At 45.6% G+C, this 19,093-nt stretch overlaps 2 protein-coding genes across 2 annotated transcripts; one reads left to right on the top strand and one right to left on the bottom strand.

Annotated features, from left to right (window-relative positions):
* Positions 1–7,374: 7,374 nt before the first annotated feature.
* Positions 7,375–10,477, bottom strand: LOC311150328 (protein Wnt-1; the record flags this gene model as incomplete). Its single annotated transcript, XM_084187733.1, has 4 exons — positions 7,375–7,866; positions 8,102–8,367; positions 8,614–8,867; positions 10,377–10,477. The coding sequence occupies 4 exons, from the start codon at positions 10,475–10,477 to the stop codon at positions 7,375–7,377; spliced, it is 1,113 nt and encodes a 370-aa protein (XP_084043859.1).
* A 4,443-nt stretch (positions 10,478–14,920) lies between these two features.
* LOC311150327 (protein Wnt-10b-like) lies at positions 14,921–17,844 on the top strand (the record flags this gene model as incomplete). The annotated part of the gene is made up of 5 exons (XM_084187732.1): positions 14,921–14,994; positions 15,837–15,993; positions 16,148–16,253; positions 16,544–17,004; positions 17,293–17,844. The coding sequence occupies 5 exons, from the start codon at positions 14,921–14,923 to the stop codon at positions 17,842–17,844; spliced, it is 1,350 nt and encodes a 449-aa protein (XP_084043858.1).
* Positions 17,845–19,093: the final 1,249 nt, after the last annotated feature.

Raw genomic sequence — 19,093 nt, 5'->3', positions numbered from 1 at the left:
ACCCTGGCTGCCTGGTCTGCTCTGCTCAGACACTACTAGATTTATATTGTGCAAGGAGCTGTTGAGCTGGGGTGTAATCATTATTGCACACCGTAGCAAACAGTTGCGAAACGTTTAGCAACAGAAAACTTTTTGCAACCAAAACAATAGTTTCTATTGGACAAATCCAGTTTCATTCCGTTTTTTTCTGTTTGGTTCCCAGTGAATACACCCCTTTTGTTGTTGTTTGCGCCTGAGCAGAGTGTTGGTTTCCCACCATGCTCTCTCCCCGCCGCCCGCCTGGCAGAGCCCTGAGCCATGTGTCAAAGGTGGCGGCAGCAGAACAGACTGTGGGAACAGCCGGCTAGCCTCCCCCGGTCCTCTGCTCCCCACCCAACCAGAGGGGCAGCCATCAATACAAGACACTCTGAATAAAACACACACACATACACACATGCACATACGCATACACACACTGTGCGCGTGCACGCGCACGCACACATACACAACACAAACTATCACCCCACAACCCTCGCACCCTCTCCCCAATAATCCGCGGAAGCAATTTTATCTCGACTCGGGTGGCGGCCCATTGTCGCCAAACCCCTTCAATCTTTCCTTATTAACTCTCGCTTTGTCCCGCATCCAAGGCTCCTGGACTCATCTCTCCTGCATTCCAATCGCTGCTGCTCCCAGCACTCCCAGGCAACCTCCCTCCATCCCCTAATCCAACCACTCCTCCTCCCACCCAGACCCATGGAAACACTTTCTCTTTTTTTCACAACCTGCCGATCACCTACTTACAGAGAGTTAGGTAGAGGGCATTAACTCTATGGGTTTTCTGAAGGGGAGAGGGGGATGAGGAGGAGGAGAGGAGGGGGTAAGGAGGAGGAGAGCCACAAAGTGACTCCAGCCCAGACAATTAGAACAATGGGTTGGGCCGGTAGGGGGCTAACTCGCTGCGTCACGCCTGGATGGTGGGGTATTTTGTCGGTTTAATGAATTGTCCGTCAGGCCGGGGCGGCATGGCAGGCGGCGCGGGGAGAGGCCAGCAGGGACCCAGACACTAAGTCGGTATTTATTACACTGCCTTTGTCACTAATTGAGCTAATTACCACTGACTCCTCAGCACTCCCACAATGACAGACCCCTTTACACACTCTTACACCAACCCCACTACCTCTCCCACTTCACTCTCACACCACTTCACACCCCCTTACCCCAACCCCACTACCTCTCCCACTTCATTCTCACACCACTTCACACTCCCTTACCCCAACCCCACTACCTCTCCCACTTCTCTCTCACACCATTTCTTACCCCAACCCCACTACCTCTCACACTTACCTCTCATACCACTTCACACACCCTTACACCAACCCCACTACCTCTCCCACTTCTCTCTCACACCACTTCACACCCCCTTACCCTTACCCCAACCCCACTACCTCTCACACTCCCTCTCACACCCCCTTACCCTTACCCCAACCCCACTACCTCTCCCACTTCACTCTCACACCACTTCACACACCCTTACACCAACCCCAACCCCACTACCTCTCCCACTTCCCTCTCACACCACTTCACAAACCCTTACACCAACCCCACTACCTCTCCCACTTCTCTCTCACACCACTTCACACCCCCTTACCCCAACCCCACTACCTCTCACACTTCCCTCTCACACCCCCTTACCCCAACCCCATTACCTCTCCCACTTCTCTCTCACACCACTTCACACCCCCTTACCCCAACCCCACTACCTCTCCCACTTACCTCTCATACCACTTCACACACCCTTACACCAACCCCACTACCTCTCCCACTTCTCTCTCACACCACTTCACACCCCCTTACCCCAACCCCACTACCTCTCACACTTCCCTCTCACACCCCCTTACCCTTACCCCAACCCCACTACCTCTCCCACTTCACTCTCACACCACTTCACACACCCTTACACCAACCCCAACCCCACTACCTCTCCCACTTCCCTCTCACACCACTTCACAAACCCTTACACCAACCCCACTACCTCTCCCACTTCTCTCTCACACCACTTCACACCCCCTTACCCCAACCCCACTACCTCTCCCACTTCCCTCTCACACCACTTCACACCCCCTTACCCTTACCCCAACCCCACTACCTCTCCCACTTCCCTCTCACACCACTTCACACACCTCTTACCCCATCCCCACTACCTCTCCCACTTACCTCTCACACCACTTCACACACCTCTTACCCCAACCCCACTACCTCTCCCACTTCTCTCTCACACCACTTTACACACCTCTTACCCCAACCCCACTACCTCTCACACTTCCCTCTCACACCACTTCACACACCTCTTACCCCAACCACCTCTCCCACTTCTCTCTCACACCCCTTCACACCCCCTTACCCCAACCCCACTACCTCTCCCACTTCTCTCTCACACCACTTCACACACCCTCTTACCCCAACCCCACTACCTCTCACACTTCCCTCTCACACCCCCTTACCCCAACCCCATTACCTCTCCCACTTCTCTCTCACACCACTTCACACCCCCTTACCCCAACCCCACTACCTCTCCCACTTCCCTCTCACACCACTTCACACCCCCTTACCCTTACCCCAACCCCACTACCTCTCCCACTTCCCTCTCACACCACTTCACACACCTCTTACCCCATCCCCACTACCTCTCCCACTTACCTCTCACACCACTTCACACACCTCTTACCCCAACCCCACTACCTCTCCCACTTCTCTCTCACACCACTTTACACACCTCTTACCCCAACCCCACTACCTCTCACACTTCCCTCTCACACCACTTCACACACCTCTTACCCCAACCACCTCTCCCACTTCTCTCTCACACCCCTTCACACCCCCTTACCCCAACCCCACTACCTCTCCCACTTCTCTCTCACACCACTTCACACACCCTCTTACCCCAACCCCACTACCTCTCCCACTTCCCTCTCACACCCCCTTACCCCTTACCCCAACCTCATTACCTCTCCCACTTCTCTCTCACACCACTTCACACCCCCTCCATCCCTCCACCCCAACCCCACCAGCCCCTCTACCACCGACTCCTCAGCACTCCCACGATGTCAGACCCCTTTACACACCACCTCTTCCACCACCTCCCCTCATGACTGGCCTGGGAGTTAAACCCTGTCCTGCTTTTTTTCAGGCAGTTTTAACCTCTCTCTCTCTCTCTCATTCTCTTTCTCTTTCTCTCTCTCATTCTCTCTCTCTCATTCTCATTCTCTCTCTCTCATTCTCTCTCTCTCTCTCTCTCTCTCTCTCTCTCTCTCTCTCTCTCTCTCTCTCTCTCTCTCTCTCTCTCTCTCTCTCTCTCTCTCTCTTTCATTCTCTCTCTCTCTCTCTCTTTCATTCTCTCTCTCTCTCTCTCATTCTCTCTCTCTCTCTCTCTCTCTCTCTCTCTCTCTCTCTCTCTCTCTCTCTCTGTCTGTCTTAGGTTCTCAACATTCTTTGGTTGTGTAGACTTTTTTTCCTTTTCACTTGTTTTTCTATTTGTTTCTTAGCTTTCTCCATCAGTCATATTGGCGTAATAACTAGACTCCAGAGCATCTCTGTCTCTTTCAAACCGCCTCAAGACCTCCTGCTCCATCAGTAGTCACTTGTAGTCCCATATTCTCCTCACTTCATTCCAACGTGACCCTGTGTTACCATACTTTGCTGCTGTCCTCCTTCCCCTGACTGGCTGATTGTCTGTCTGACTGTCCCTTCAGTAACACTGCCTGTGTTCCCATGGCTGGACCTTTAGGGTGCGGGTGTGTATTGTTGGACAGGACAGTTGAGTGTGTTTGGTGGGTGCTCGGCCTGGCTGACCCTCCATAGCCCCTTACTGTGCTGCGGTGGGCTGGGTTAGCCTGGGGGAAACTATTAGGGTGCCTTCCAAACTCTTGTGGTTAAGCTAAGGCCTGACTGCCAGGGGGCTGGGGAGCGTGGGGTGGTGGGGTGCGGGACGTCTGCAGTCTTTCATGATTTCTTCTATTGTTTCATAATTGTTTTCCGACATTAACTAAATGAAGCAAAACATTTGGTGCTGTTTAAATCCTATTTAATAGTTCAGCTATGTGGCCTGGTCTCCGGGAATTGGGATCCTTCTGGGGAGTGGAGTTTGGGAGTAGATAGGCAGGGATGTATGGTTTGTGTGTGAGAGAGCTGATGCACTGCAGGGTTTGATATTACAATAGGGTGGTTTTAAAGTGTGTGTCTGTGTGTCCGTGGGTGTCTGTGTGTGTGTGTGTGTTTGTGTGTGTGTGTGTGTGTTTGTGTGTGTGTGTGTGTGTGTGTGTGTGTGTGTGCTGTCTGTGGGAAGGCTACTGCTGCGTTTTTTAAGTAATGGGATTAGTACTGGGACACCCAGGGATGGGCCTTTATTCTCACATATCATCCCAAGCACAGAAACTATATGACCAGCAAATGGCATCCATTGCCAAGGAGAAAAATACTGATTTCCATGCCAACTTAATTGAAAATATAAATTTTATTGTTCTATTATACAATACAAAACAACGTAAAGCTAAATCTTTGAGGAACAAGATCTAAAAATTCTTTGTTTTACTCTTTTACTTCTCTCTCTATAACAGTATAAAACATCCACAGTAATAAATATTTGTGTATTTACATAAACCAGAATGGTAATATTCAGTGCATGACAAACACAGGTGTTAAAGGGCAATTCCGCCACTTTTCAACCTCATATTCAGTATCTCCAGCACCATACCAGTATCTACATATGTGAAAACAGCACATTTCTATGATCCGTGGTTAAAAAGATAAGAAGAAAGGTCCTAAATAAAATCTCTGTGACATCACAGGCTAGGATTAAAAGTAAGAAAAACAGTGATTTTCAAAACCTGCAATGAGTTTCAAGCCACTTCACCGCGAATCTCATAGTGTTTGAAAATCACTGTTTTAAAATATTTTAACTTTTGATGTCATTGGGTATAACTTTTTAACTCTATTTTTGTTTCTACAAAACGTAGGAATGAGCCGTTTTCACATATGTAGACATTGGTATTGTGCTGGATATATTGAAAATGAGGTTGAAAAGTGATGGAATTGCCCTTTAAGAGAAAATTTGCAGGGAAGAAAGAAGAATGTTTAGCCACTTTTCTAACAAATTCGGTTTCCCGCCCTCGACAAATCTGTGTAATCTACATGAATGGAAATAAACGGAATAACAGTTGAATAAAAACATGACCTGACTTATGACTAATGATAGCATATTTTCTCTCCTTCCATCCATTGGATTATAACAGGTGCATAAATCATTCTTCCCTCAAATTACAAGTAACTTCAGCATAAATATATATTTCTATATATATTATTTACAACATTTTGGTTTTCTGAGCTGATATACAATACATTTCCCTTTGTAGTGGCCTTATATTAAAGATGCACTATGCAGAAATCGCTCCACCATTTCCTGGCTGCTAAAATTCTAATAGTTCACCTAATTTCAGTTTATGTGACAAAACAAGCAAGTATAGTGTGGAGAATAGTTGTACTATCTAAACCGCTGTGAGATATCTTTTACATAACCAAAAATATTGTACTTTCAGCTGTTTGAAGCTGGTGTACAAAATCAACTTAAGCATGGGAAGCATAGAAATAGTGCATATAGAACAGATCTACCCCTTCTTAGACTTGCTTTAAATGAGAATGACAGATCTATAACTCAAATTTCTATGTGAATTTGGTTGGGTTGCACAAAAAGTTACATATTGCAGCTTTAAAGGTTTTCCCCTCGATTTATGGTGCAGCTCATATTGAATGGGAAAGTCTTTGTCTGTCCACTGTAAACTTGGATGGGAAGATATTGGATTATTTTACACACTTGTGACATGTTGCCACAGCAGGGCAATGTCTTTAGTCTTTGCCAACATAGGTATACCTCCTAGGCTAACAGAATAGGTTGCAAGGTTGACTCCAGGTATCACTATTTGGCACTGGTTCCCATTTTATGGACAGCGTTGCCATACTGCAGGTCTCACTATTTGGCAGGTCACCCCAGTTCTCTTGCAGTGCCACTATCTCCTACACCAATACATACATCTAGTTATACTCTCCAATATTCAGTGTATTGATACTACATTAAAACTATTCATACATATTACGGGTTTCTTTGTAACAAATTACAGGTTGATATAACATTTTGTCTAAAAAAATTCTGTTATCCTACAACGTCCAGTCATTTAACGTCAGTTACCGTGGTGCAGTAAATCCCTGTGGTAACTCCGGGTTGAGGTGTAGCAGATTCCAGAGCAATCTAAACAAAGAGGGCATGTGTGGTGAGTTAGACAGGGAATCATAAGGGCTTGGTCCACGTCCAGGACCTAAGTACATAGCAATTGGGGGAGAGGACTGCACATCCCGGGAGATGTACTTCACACAATTTTATGTGAGGAAAGTAGCTGTAGCAAAAGTAGAAAAACCCTCAATGATTTTTAAAATAACCACCCTCGTTAAAGTTCTTCACCAGTTTATGAGAGACCATGCTTGAGTTTTTCCCGCCACAGAGACATCTGTCTGACATTGTCCAGTAACCGTTACTCCTGTCCCCTCCTCACGTCTCCCCTCCTCTCCCATCACTTCTCTCTCCTCCTCTCCCATCACTCCTCTCTCCTCTGCCCATACTCCTCTCTCCTCTGCCCATACTCCTCTCTCCTCTGCCCATACTCCTCTCTCCTCTGCCCATACTCCTCTCTCCTCTGCCCATCACTCCTCTCTCCTCTGCCCATACTCCTCTCTCTTGCTGTAGAGGGAAGAGGTGGAGAGAACAGAGAGACTAGCTGTATCTTGTAAGGTCAGAGAGGGCAAAAGCCTTAAATCCCAGCGTCTCTCTGACTAATTTTGGTTGTTTATTTCTTGCCACAATTCTATTTCCTGTTTAACTACTTTATTTTACCTAATCTGCATCTGGTCTTGTTACTCGTGCTGGGAAGCCATTGAGAGGATTGGTTTCCATTCCATTCTACATGGTTGGATAGCTACAGCATTTAAATACCCAGTAAACACACTTACATACTCTCACGTTACCACAGAGCGTCAGGAGCAAGCACACGTAGGCACACACGCACACACACAACACACACGTACACACACAACACACACTCCCTCCTTCTACACCCTGTAGTCGAACGTTGTGATTTTCTCTCTTCTTTCATCCCAAAAAACATTGATTAAACTCTAGTACTCCGGTATTCACTTTTTTTCACCCCCCAATTGCCCCTTTATAGAGTTAGCCCTTCCCTTCTCTACCAAGGCAACCCACAGGATTCTATTCCTGTATCTACACACCACCTGCCCAAAGAACCAGTCCATCTTCATCTCCCCATCCCTGTCCTCCTGGTTCTCCCCTGATCAGAGGCACTGGTGTAACGTCTGTGTGCTGGTGCAGTTGAGGCAGCTGACATGGCAGCACCAGTGGAACGTACAGTGACACCTCTCAGTGACCTTCTCAGTCTGGGTCTTGAACCCTCTACCACAACACAGGAGCTCACACCCGTCCAGTGCCGGAGACGAGCTGTTACAGGTCCTCCCTGAGGTACCGTGGGTACCCGTCTTGCCGTTGTAGGAGCAGAAGTTGGGCGACTTCTCGAAGTAGACCAGGTCTCTGGATGACGGGGGTTTGTGGGCGGGGTTCTCGGGTTCGAGATGGCGTGGGTCGGCGCGGTGAGAGGCGCGGTTGGAACCCTTGTTGGCGTAGACAACCCGGGATGCTCCGTCGAAGCGGTCCTTCAGGAAGTCCCCCACGGCGCGGAAGCTGGGAAGACGCATCCAGCAAGTACGCACGGTGCATGACCCTGACATGCCATGGCACTTACACTCCTGCCGCATCTCTGACGACACTGTCTGGAGGGAGAAGACACAGGCAATGGAGGAAATAAAACATGGAGGATGTGAACAGTTAAGAACATTTTGAAAAACGGTGAAGAGCAAAGAAAATGTGGAGGAATGTGAAGAGAAGAAATGTGAAGGAAAACATGACTGAAATTCATAATAATGGGTTGATACAGGAGAATCACTGAAAAGGAGTGAACATACAGTACATAATGAAATGCTATCTATGAATCAACGGCTCCCTCACCATTCTCCCTGCCTCGTTGTTGTGTAGGTTGTTGAGGTATCGGAGATCCCTTCCTCTCTCGCTAGAGTCCACAAACTCCCGGCTGAACATCCGGCCAAAGTCTACATTGTCGCTGCAGCCGCCCCAGTGCCAGTCAGGGCCCCCAGGCCCCCGGCGACGGTAGTCACAGGTGCACGACTCAATGGCTCCCTCAGAGCAGGAGCGGGCCACCGCATGGGTCACCCCCGCACTTGTGATCGCAAACACAAACGCTGTCTCTCGGCAACCTGACACAACAACAGCATCAATTCTCTTTAGCGCTTTACAACCTTTTTGGCAGTGGACAGTAATGCAACTATGCTCAATCTGGTCTGAATGATGATTTAGAATGTCATAATCTCAAGATATGTAAAGATAGGCTTTTCTCTTCCCAAGGGACCTACGAGAGAAACCAAGATTCCATGACATTCTGCGCCAAAAATGTCCACCCATTGCCTTAATGAGGAGGCCAGGAGGGACAACAGACAACTCACCACGGTTGACGATTTTGCCAAATATTGCCGGGCTGTGGGTGGTCGGGCAGTTCCAGCGGCGGTTCCTGAACTGCCATTTGCACTCCTGGATGGCAGTGTGCAGGCCGGCTGCGATTGCGTGGAGGATCCCTGGGTTCTGGCGGATGAGGCGGCGCTGGCGACGGCTCAGCAGGGCCAAGCTGGGGTCCAGGACCAACTGGACATTCTTGGAGTTGGTGAGGAGGTTGGCAGAGGAGGCCACATTCACAATCCCCCTAGTAGAGAGGAAGAGAAGACAGGGTGGAATCAGTTAGTTAGAGAGAAGCTCATACATTGGTCCTTTCATTGAATCTATTGACTTTAAAACAATTAATTAGGTTAAAATGTATTTAGTCATATCGGATTCTGATAATAATGGGATAATGGAATCAGTTTAATTGGAATGTGAGTATCAGCTACAAGAAATAACAAGCAACTTCAACATATCTACAATCTACTTAATCGGATATGATTATGGCTGCCATTATTGGCTGCAATATGACTACCATATTGCGTTGTCATCTACTATATTTATGGTTACAGTTACGTTCCTAATTGTTGTCTCCTGCAAACCGTTAACAATCAGAAAGACACATCATTATTAACTGACTGATCAGGACCAGACGGTAGTGCGCGGTCGGTCCAGGCTTTGGAACATTATTATCCCATCTTCGGAGAAATATTTCAATCCAATTTTCTTCTCTCTCGTTGTGTATTTTCCTTCTTTATTTTCTTGGCATATTATAGTGATAAGGATTGGGTTAGAAGTCAGACCCATGTCAAACAAATAGTTTACCCCAGTGACATTGCAAGGCTGTCCAAAATGTAACATTTAACTAATTATATTGAGGTCTGCGTTATCATTTTCATTATTCATTGAAATATTACTTATGCAACTGTTATCTTTGCAGTATAGGGATGATATGTATTTAATTTTACAGAATGCATATTATTCAATGAACATAAGCCTAATTCATTTATATTTGTCCACGTAAGTTAGTGTAAGAAACACTATTTTCACATTTTGGTTTGATAGTTTATAACAAATGTATGCAGACATTGGCATCCTACAGTTTATCCTATATAGAGTGGAATGTTGAGAATACGACCTGGAATGGAACTGCTCTTTGCCATGAAATAAATCCATATTTAATTTATCCCACATTGGAAAGAAAAATGTTGTCTCGCGTTCAAGCCACACTGTCAAAATGACTAGTGGGAGAGAAAGAGACAGAGAGGGAGACCGAGAGAGAGACCGAGAGAGAGGCTGACTTGAATAAATATGGGCTGGAACCAATCCCAAAATAAACTACATCGTTATCATATTGAAACATAATACTTTCTTTTACATCAAATAATTTAATGGAGAAAGTAGGCCTAATTCATTTCGATTAAAAACCGGCTGGATCTAGTTAGTTAGTTGCTCGCTCTAATTGGGAGGTGGTATCCAAAGACCCTCAAATCTTAATGGGTTGTGGTTGCTGCTTGGTTTTCTAGCAGAAATGAACTGAAATTATGAATCCGGTGCCAACAAGAACACATTATTATTTCGAACATAATAGGTCTACCAATTTTCTTTAGTGTTAATTCAATTGACATTGGAGGAGAGCACAGCATCTTTCAGGCAATAAACCACTATACCACTTAACTGACTCCTTTGCTGCACCCTCCGTCGAAATGAGCATAGGTCCTTAGGAGGCGCATTTAATTGAATGAATACATCACACATAAACTCAACAACTCACCACCACCGGCCGCTATTGTTGACTGCCCCCGTGCCTGAGAGCGAGGAAACCAGCAGGATGCACGCGGCTTTCACCCCCAGAAGCAGTGCGAGGATCCTCATTGTGTCTTCAATTAGAATGTGAAGAGAGAGCAGGCAAATGTCAAAATTCACCATCTGAATTCCAGGCACTTTGTATACCTGGTTCTAATTATGATAACAATCATATTTTTAAGCAAACATAAATCTAGTAGATGGAATACACGTGTTCACCTCCTGCTCCTTAGTGATGGCCCATAAATAAAACTGATCATAATAACTGATAATGAAAATAGGGCAGTTATCTCGTATTACAGGAGTCACTCTTATTATAAAAGTTAGGCTACCGGTTTATTAATCTCTCCGATAGCATATCATTCTCCCATGCAGGTTATCAAATTAGAGCAGGTAGCCTAATGCATCAACTTCCTACTCACCACACCACATTCCAAAGAGAGGGACTTTGGAGGTGAAAAAGCAACGAGGAGCCTGTCCTATAATAATTGCCTGAAATGAATCTGGTGAGGAGACAGTCAGACAGAGGAAACAGGTTGCTAAATGAGTCCTCCTCTGTAGTGCTGAAGTGTCTTTCCAGTCTAGGCTGCTGGATGCTGCTGCTGCTGTTCTCTTCACGTGCTCTCTCTGTCTAACTCTGCTCTGCACAGCAGCGCATTGAGCGCGTGGGACAGTCCCGAAGACTTGATCCCCTCGGTGAGTGATAGGCGACACATTCTTCTCTTATTGAGCACTACAAGAGGAATAAAAAAGGGATTTGCTGCTCTCATCCCCTCTGTTTTTTTCTGCCCCCTTTTCAATAGGATTGGAAGGAGGGATAGTTAATTCTCTTCATAGGGCACAATGAATAAAGAAAACAAAACCGGACAGAACAGATGAGAAAGGAAAAGAAAAAAATTGCCAGGGCAATCCACCAGTGTAAATTGTACACATTACTAACGGAATCTCACGGTAATCAAAGAATCCATCGATTCCTTGGAAATGAGGGAAATTAATGCTGACTCATGCTCTGTCTTCCACATCCAGTTTGTCTTCCTGAATGAAGTCCCTCTCAAGTCAAAACACTGAGATGTGTGTGTCTGTGTGTGGAGATTTGCTGTGACTGTGAGTGCGCACAGTGCGGTGTTCTCCTCCCGCTATTCTGTATGCGCGAGGCTGGTCGGTGTCACGGTACAGTACAGTTACAGCGGAATATGAGCCATCTAAACTGCCCTTTTTACCCGCTGGTAGGATTACTCCCTTAACCGCGTCTCCTCCTTCTTTATCAAACTCTCTCGTATGCATTCGCAATATGTTTTTAGTGGCTTGACCCATTTCTCTGCCTCTTCATTCAATCAGCTTATACCATATATTTGTCTTATTTTTTTGTTATTAAATAATGCCAACTTAGAGACCTACATTTTGTGCCCAATTAAAATATGAAATATACTTTTGGAGACTGTCTCACTCTTACCAAACTTTGCGCATGCACGCGCACGCACGCACACACACAATATCATCAAAAAGAATAGCCTACGTGATACATTCACATGATTAATGAATGAGACCCAAGTTGATGAATCATGATGATTCATAATATTGGGAAGAGGGTTTAGTTTAGAGAGGATGCTGTCATAATTTTAATTATTCACGTTTGAGATGATGATTCATATTTGGAATGATTTAGGTTTGATTAATGTCACCCAAAAAGAAATAAATGAATTCCCAAAACATCTGGCGTGCAGACCTCCCTCAATGCATGGCTGGTGATCAGAGCAGCAGTCACACTGCGGCGTCTCCAACTCATCATCTACAGACTGTGTGGAGGATGAGAAAATATCCCCCATAGACCTTGGGCTGGGAATTGCCAAGGAACTCACGATACGATATTATCACGATACTTTGGTGCAATATGACATGCATTGCAATTCTCACGATTCTATGTGTATTGCGATTCAATGTTCCAAACATATTGCTCACACTATGTCTGCTGCAGAGGGACAAGAGAGAGCCATGAGAAAACAACAACGTTTTGATCAGTCATAGAAATGAAAGTACTGAAAACAAATTGCCTCCCTATTTAAAAAGATGATGGAGAACATAAGCTATAAAGGAAAAATACTGGAGTTTTGGTGCAGGTACAGCCAACTAACGCAAAAATAATATTGTGAAATTGTCAAAACAATATGATATTAGGTCAAAAATCATATCCCGATATGCAACTATCGAATTTTCTCCCATCACTACATAGACCCAGACAGACAATTAATTGAAAGCAGGCTACTTGATGTCCTTAGCCTATATCTGTTTCTGTATATGATTGGAGTGGAGTTTCTTGTTTAGGTATAGGATCAGCCTTCGCGTACATCATCCATAATGGAATTATGGCATCTGATAATTATTTCTCTCTCTCTCTCATCCATAATGGAATTATGGCATCTGATAATTATTTCTCTCTCTCTCTCTCTCTCTCTCTCTCTCTCTCTCTCTCTCTCTCTCTCTCTCTCTCTCTCTCTCTCTCTCTCTCGCTCTCGCTCTCTCTCTCTCTCGCTCTCTCTCGGTTTAAAGACATGATAGCAGAAGGAAGTGATCTTTTGTCCAGCGGTTTTAATGAGTGCTATCCTACGTCGATTATACTCCCGCTCCTTAAAGTTGCTGCTCAAACGGGCTTCCTGGGGCACTCATGCAACACCGAGAAGATTAGAGCCCCCAATCCGGATAAAGGGACGCCTTTTATATACAAATCAACTTCAAATCACTTTTTAAGCCACTTAGATATACACGCCAAGCTAGAATGCTAATGCACTTTTCATTGCCGGAGCTTAGGGAATAGAAGGAGATTAAATGATGAATTGGTGTCACTATGCGAACCGGCGGCGTTTAAGGGGGATTTTAACTCAATTTTATGAAACTACATCACGCGTTTCCATGTTATAATTCCTTGTTCTTTGAAGGAGAACAGGGATTAACGGGAATTGATAGTTTATCTGAATGCACCTGTTGATAAAATTACTATTTTACTATAGGCATATGCCAAATAACTAATTTTGCGTATGATAGAATATACACTCCTAGAAAGAAACGTGCTATCTAGAATCTAAAGGGGTTATTCGTCTGTCCCCATAGGAGAACCAGGTTGAACACTTTTGGGTTCGATGTTGAACCCTTTCCACATAGGGTTTTACATGGAACCAAAAAAGGTTCTACCTGGAACCAAAAAGGGTTCTCCTATCTATGGGGACAGCCGAACAACCCTTTCGAAACCCTTTTTTCCCCAAGAGTGTAGGCCTGTCTTTGTTAATTTTAACTGCGGTCGGGATAGCCTTGCATGGTCTCGTCATATCAACCATTGGAAACCTGCTGGGTGAGAACTTTTATCACGTCCTCAATAGTATCTGGTGCGTTTGTCATTTTGGGGAAGCTACGGTCTCCAAACGATGCATGGGAAAATACCCATGTTTGGCACATACATGTTAAAGGCAAGATGCCAAACTTAAAAGGGCAGGGAGAAAACAATTTTGGTAGGCTATTGTGTAACACATTTTTCTAGGAAACTGTATGAATTGTGACAATAACAGTTTATCAAATAAATTGAAAACGGATGAATTGTGGCAATAAACAATAACTTCTACAAACATCAAGAAAAAAATCGTTCATTCAAACTTTGGCTACTTATTGCAAATGCCATAAAACATCCTCATTATTCCCTTCTGTAAGGAACGTTTTATTTCCTCTGAAAAGAAAAGAAGCAGATTGTTACGGAGTGAAGAAGTTGTTTCAAACACAATAATAAAGAACAGACGTGCTTATTGAGGTGGGAGGAGGGGGGGGGGGCAGATGACTGTGTGCCCAAGTATTGTTGGAGAGCCAAGAGGAGCGCTGTGCGCCTGCCTGCTGCTGCCCCGAGCTCCCTGTCGTAGGCCTACATTGGAACCAGCAGCAGCAGCAGCAACCAACTAACCAACCCCCTCCCCCCAGCACTCTATAGTCATTTATTCCCTGGACATTTAGAATGATTTTTTACTTGGGTTTCATCTGAATACATGCTCGTTTTCTTTCAATTGTATCCAACAAAACAGGAAACCTCCCTATCAATGATGTTAAATGTTAATGCTTTTCCATTATCTGTTCAGTGCAGTCAGAACTCCCACTCACATTCGACCTGTGTTCATATACGAGATGATGCCGAGGGTGATGATGGTAAGGAAAATGGTGCCTGCGCGTAAAATCTTTGGATACTGCGTTATAACACTTATTGACTATCGGTCAAATTCACGTAACTGTTAGTCAACTGTTGATACTTTTTTTCATAAGGTCAATACATTTGAAAACAACCGCCTGCAGCGGCATCTCCACTCCCTTATTTTCTCTCCCCCTCCCCTTCACGTTCGCCCCAAACTATTCCGCTCCCTTTCTTCACTCCTCGTTCTTTTGGAGGCACATCGATAATCTACTCCACTCGTCTTCTTTTCTTTGTTTAATCGATTATCACACCAGTGTTTTAATGTCACGTCGAGAAAGACGCTTACCAAAATGGAGATATCACATCAATTCCGTTGGGACCAAGTCCTGATTTTGGCAGCGGTACTTATGTCACCTGCAATCACGTAAGTAGCCCGAGAGTGATGAGAAGTAGAGAGGGTAGGTTACTGATGTTCGATGAGCATTCCGGGAAAGATAATTAATTAAATCGAAAATTAAAATCGGAGAAAGATTCTGTCAGGCTACTGGTATTTCCATCAGTCTTATCCAGTGTTGTATTTTAGTTAAATAAGTTGGTGCATATATTACAATGCGTTGATGTTTCGGTTCAGCTCTGTCTCACTAACTGACTATTGCTGCTGCTACTACCTCTGTCATCACGATTTCAAATGTTTTCTTGTTTCTGACCTGTAATTACACACACACACACACACACACACACACACACACACACACACACACACAAACAAGCTAATCAGAACCAACAGTTGGAAGACTGCATGATTAAGGATGTGTAGATCTCCTTCTTTATTAGGCAACTCCAGCTGTCAACTGGCACAGATGGTTGGTTTAGTAACAATGTCATCCATGTTTCTACTGCACATGATTTTACACTGCTGCTCTTTAGGCCTACTGTAATTTGTTCAACTAAAACAAATAGTGAAGCTATGTAAATACTGTAGATATGATGGTAAGCCTAGAGATATAATCAACATTCTATGTCCTTACAACTTTTCCCAGAACTTAAGCTATCTCTTAAGTCTTATGCATTATATGTCTCAGCGAATACCTATTCTCTGAATCTTCATTTCATTACATGACGCTTTCACTCTTAGATGAAGAGTCGGACCAGGCACTATAGGACCTCCTCCACAGATAGATATTGCTCTAGGACTTGATTGATGAACCCTTGGCCAACTCTTCTGTATCCCTCACTCCCTCCTCAACATATGTATCCCCTCCTCAGGGTGCTGTGTAATGACATCCTGGGTCTGAAGGTGGCAGGAGATCCGGTTCTGACCCCTAACTCTGTCTGCCTGCGGCTGGCGGGCCTGAGCAAGCGTCAGATTCGTCTGTGTGTGCAAAGCCCCGACGTGACGGCCTCTGCACTGCAGGGCATCCAGGTCATAGAGATATAGTATACAATTTTTACAATATTTGACCATATTTTATCAGGGTCTAGAATGAAAGATTCCCTGACCAAGATGGCCGTCATTTTAGTCATGCTACCAGGATACCAATTTCCATTCTAGTGTTGTATTTCATTCTATGATGCAGGTGGCCATCCACGAGTGCCAGCACCAGCTCCGAGACCAGCGGTGGAACTGTTCTACTCTGGAGAGCCACAGCAAGCTGCCTCATCAGAGTGCCATCCTCAACAGAGGTGAGAGGCACACAGAGGAGCGCAGGGAGAAGGGGTTGGGAATAGGGCCAGGAGTTTCTGGTGACTTGATGATTTGATCAGGAAAAACTCCAGACCCCTCTATCTCCCTGGTCAGAATCTTTAGGCTCTTCGAGGGGATGGTAGACAAAAAAAGTATGCTGACATAAACATTTATTGTTGTGCTTATAGAATAAGAGTAATGACAGGATATGAAGTTTTTCTGTGATATTTAGATAACACCCAGTGTGATGACGTCACGACTGATGTGTCTGTCTGTCCTTGTCCCCCAGGCTTCAGGGAGAGTGCCTTCTCTCTGTCCCTGCTGGCAGCAGGTGTGGCCCACTCCGTGGCTTCCGCCTGCAGCCTAGGCAAGCTCCAGGGCTGCGGCTGCGAGGCCAAGCGTCGCCTGGACGACGATAAGATTCGCCTCAAACTTACCCAGCTGCAGCTGCAGACCCTCCAGAGGGGAGGAGCCAGAGTGGGCATGGGAGGGGGTGGGAGAGGAGGCGCACACCCCCAGGAGATCAGAGATGTGCCAGCCAGCCTGCGTTCTGGTTCTACCCACCCCTCCTCCCTCCTCAAGCCCCTGCCAGAGGACCTCAGCCCCCTGCAGGAGACCTGGGAGTGGGGGGGCTGTAGCCATGACGCCCGCTTCGGGGAGAGATTCTCCAGGGATTGGTTGGACTCCCGGGGCTCCCCACGGGATATCCACGCCCGCATGAGGATACACAACAACAGGGTTGGCCGACAGGTGAGATAGGCTGTATCTTGTATGTTTTGTATGATAACTGCAAGTAAGAGTCGGGCTCTCATTTGATGAAGGTTTCACAATGGAATTCGTCAAGTTTTCTAACATTCATGGAATTGAATATTGAATTGAACCAATTAGTTATAAATTTTTATAACAGATTTATAAACTATCTATAAACTACATGTATAAATGATTTTAAATACATTTATAATTGTTACCCTAGTACATTGCAATCAAAACCATTCTAGACTTCTATGGATGTTGACATGATTGTTTCCCCCTGCACAGCTAGTGACTGACAACATGAAGAGGAAGTGTAAATGCCACGGCACGTCAGGCAGCTGCCAGTTCAAGACCTGCTGGTACGTGTCCCCAGAGTTCAGGCTTCTGGGGTCTCTGCTCAGGGACAAGTTCCTCTCCGCCATCTTCATTAACTCCCAGAACAAGAACAACGGGATGTTCAACCCCCGGGTCGCAGCCGGGAATGGTGCCTCAAATGGGGTCAGGAACGGGGCCGGCGGGGGTACTGGGTCTGGGGGCGCGGGGGGCCCTAACAATGGGGGTCGGCGGAGGAGCAGTGTGTCACGTGAGCTGGTCTACTTTGAGAAGTCGCCAGACTTCTGTGAGCGGGAGCCGTCCCTGGACTCTCTGGGTACTCAGGGCCGTATCTGCAACAAGACCAGCCACAGCATGGACAGCTGCGGGTCGTTGTGCTGCGGGAGAGGACACAACATCCTGAAGCAGACACGCAGTGAGAGGTGCCACTGCCACTTCCACTGGTGCTGCTACGTGCTCTGTGAGGAGTGCAGAGTCACTGAGTGGGTCAACGTCTGCAAGTAGATGGGTAGACGACCTGCCAAGACTCCTGTAAGGACCCATCCAATAGGACGCAGCATGGCACAGGATCCACCCATTGACTCTCTGATGTACTATGCACAAACCCACACAACCAAACCTTTCATTTGGTATATGGGTAGACGATCCACTTCATCTACTAAGGCCTGACACTTAGTTACTTACTGGTAATCCTCTTCATGCATTGGGACGCATGGGCATCCACAAGAGAGACACCGTTTCTAGTCAGCAGGTTACTTGGTTAGCGTTCCCCAGGCGAGGCCACACTCTTTCATGTCCTTCTTAACAGTCCTTCTCCAGGTTTCTCCTGGACATATCCAGGACACAGGATGGCAAAATCAAAATCCACCCTTTAACTCTGTCCAATATACACACATCCACCCAACCAAACCTTTCATTTCAGTCTTGGTGTTTGTTTTTCTATTTGCGTCGGCTGAAGTCTCCCACAGAATCTGTTTATCCCCCACTTCTCTGTCCTTTTTCTTTTTCCGTCATCTGGGATCTATTTTCCCTTTGTTGCCTGTCAAAATGCCAAGTCAGAGGTTGAAGACGAGGTGACTCATGTCATTTGTCTGTCTTTCCCCTGCATGTTTAGATGCAGCCCTTTCAGCCATAAAAATCTGAATGCCCTGGACCCCATCTGCTGTTCTGTTCTGTTCTCCCCTGCTCTCTACTCAGAAACAAAGAACATCTCAGACAGCAGGAACACATTATTATTTAAACTAAGTAATGCCCTGGCTACTATCACAGTGTACAGTTTTTGTGTACATGAAAAATGTATATTAATGTTTGTGTGTGAACTTATTTTGCCTTCCTTGCTTGGCATCTGCTGTGTGGGACTAGTTTATGAGAGGAACATATGAGTCCCAATGTGTTGTTCTGCTCAGGATGGTGAAGTTGAACTGAAGCTGTTATAGTCAACAAAGCCTGAACACAACAGTGAGACGCTGGAAAACAGACATGCCATGAGTTCTGATATGGAGTATGGTAATGAACTCCAGAGGACAATTATACTCATTGGATATTTTGCACCTATGCCTCAAGACTACAGGGTTTAAGTTCTTTAATGCCGGTTCTCCATTACGAACTAAGAACTAAGAACTAATGAAACAGAACTAAAGAGAACCAGGCATGATGGTTCCTCAACGTTTTTCCATTACCGATGGAATCAGAACTAGAGTAACTAGGAATCTAGTGAGGACAGTTTGTTCTGCCCATTGATTTTCTTGGATCT

This window comes from Coregonus lavaretus, assembly GCF_964263955.1.
Source record: "Coregonus lavaretus genome assembly, chromosome: 22".
Lineage (NCBI taxonomy): Eukaryota > Metazoa > Chordata > Actinopteri > Salmoniformes > Salmonidae > Coregonus > Coregonus lavaretus.
The sequence above is the reverse complement of the archived record's forward strand: the minus strand, read 5'-3'. Positions and strand labels throughout refer to the sequence as shown.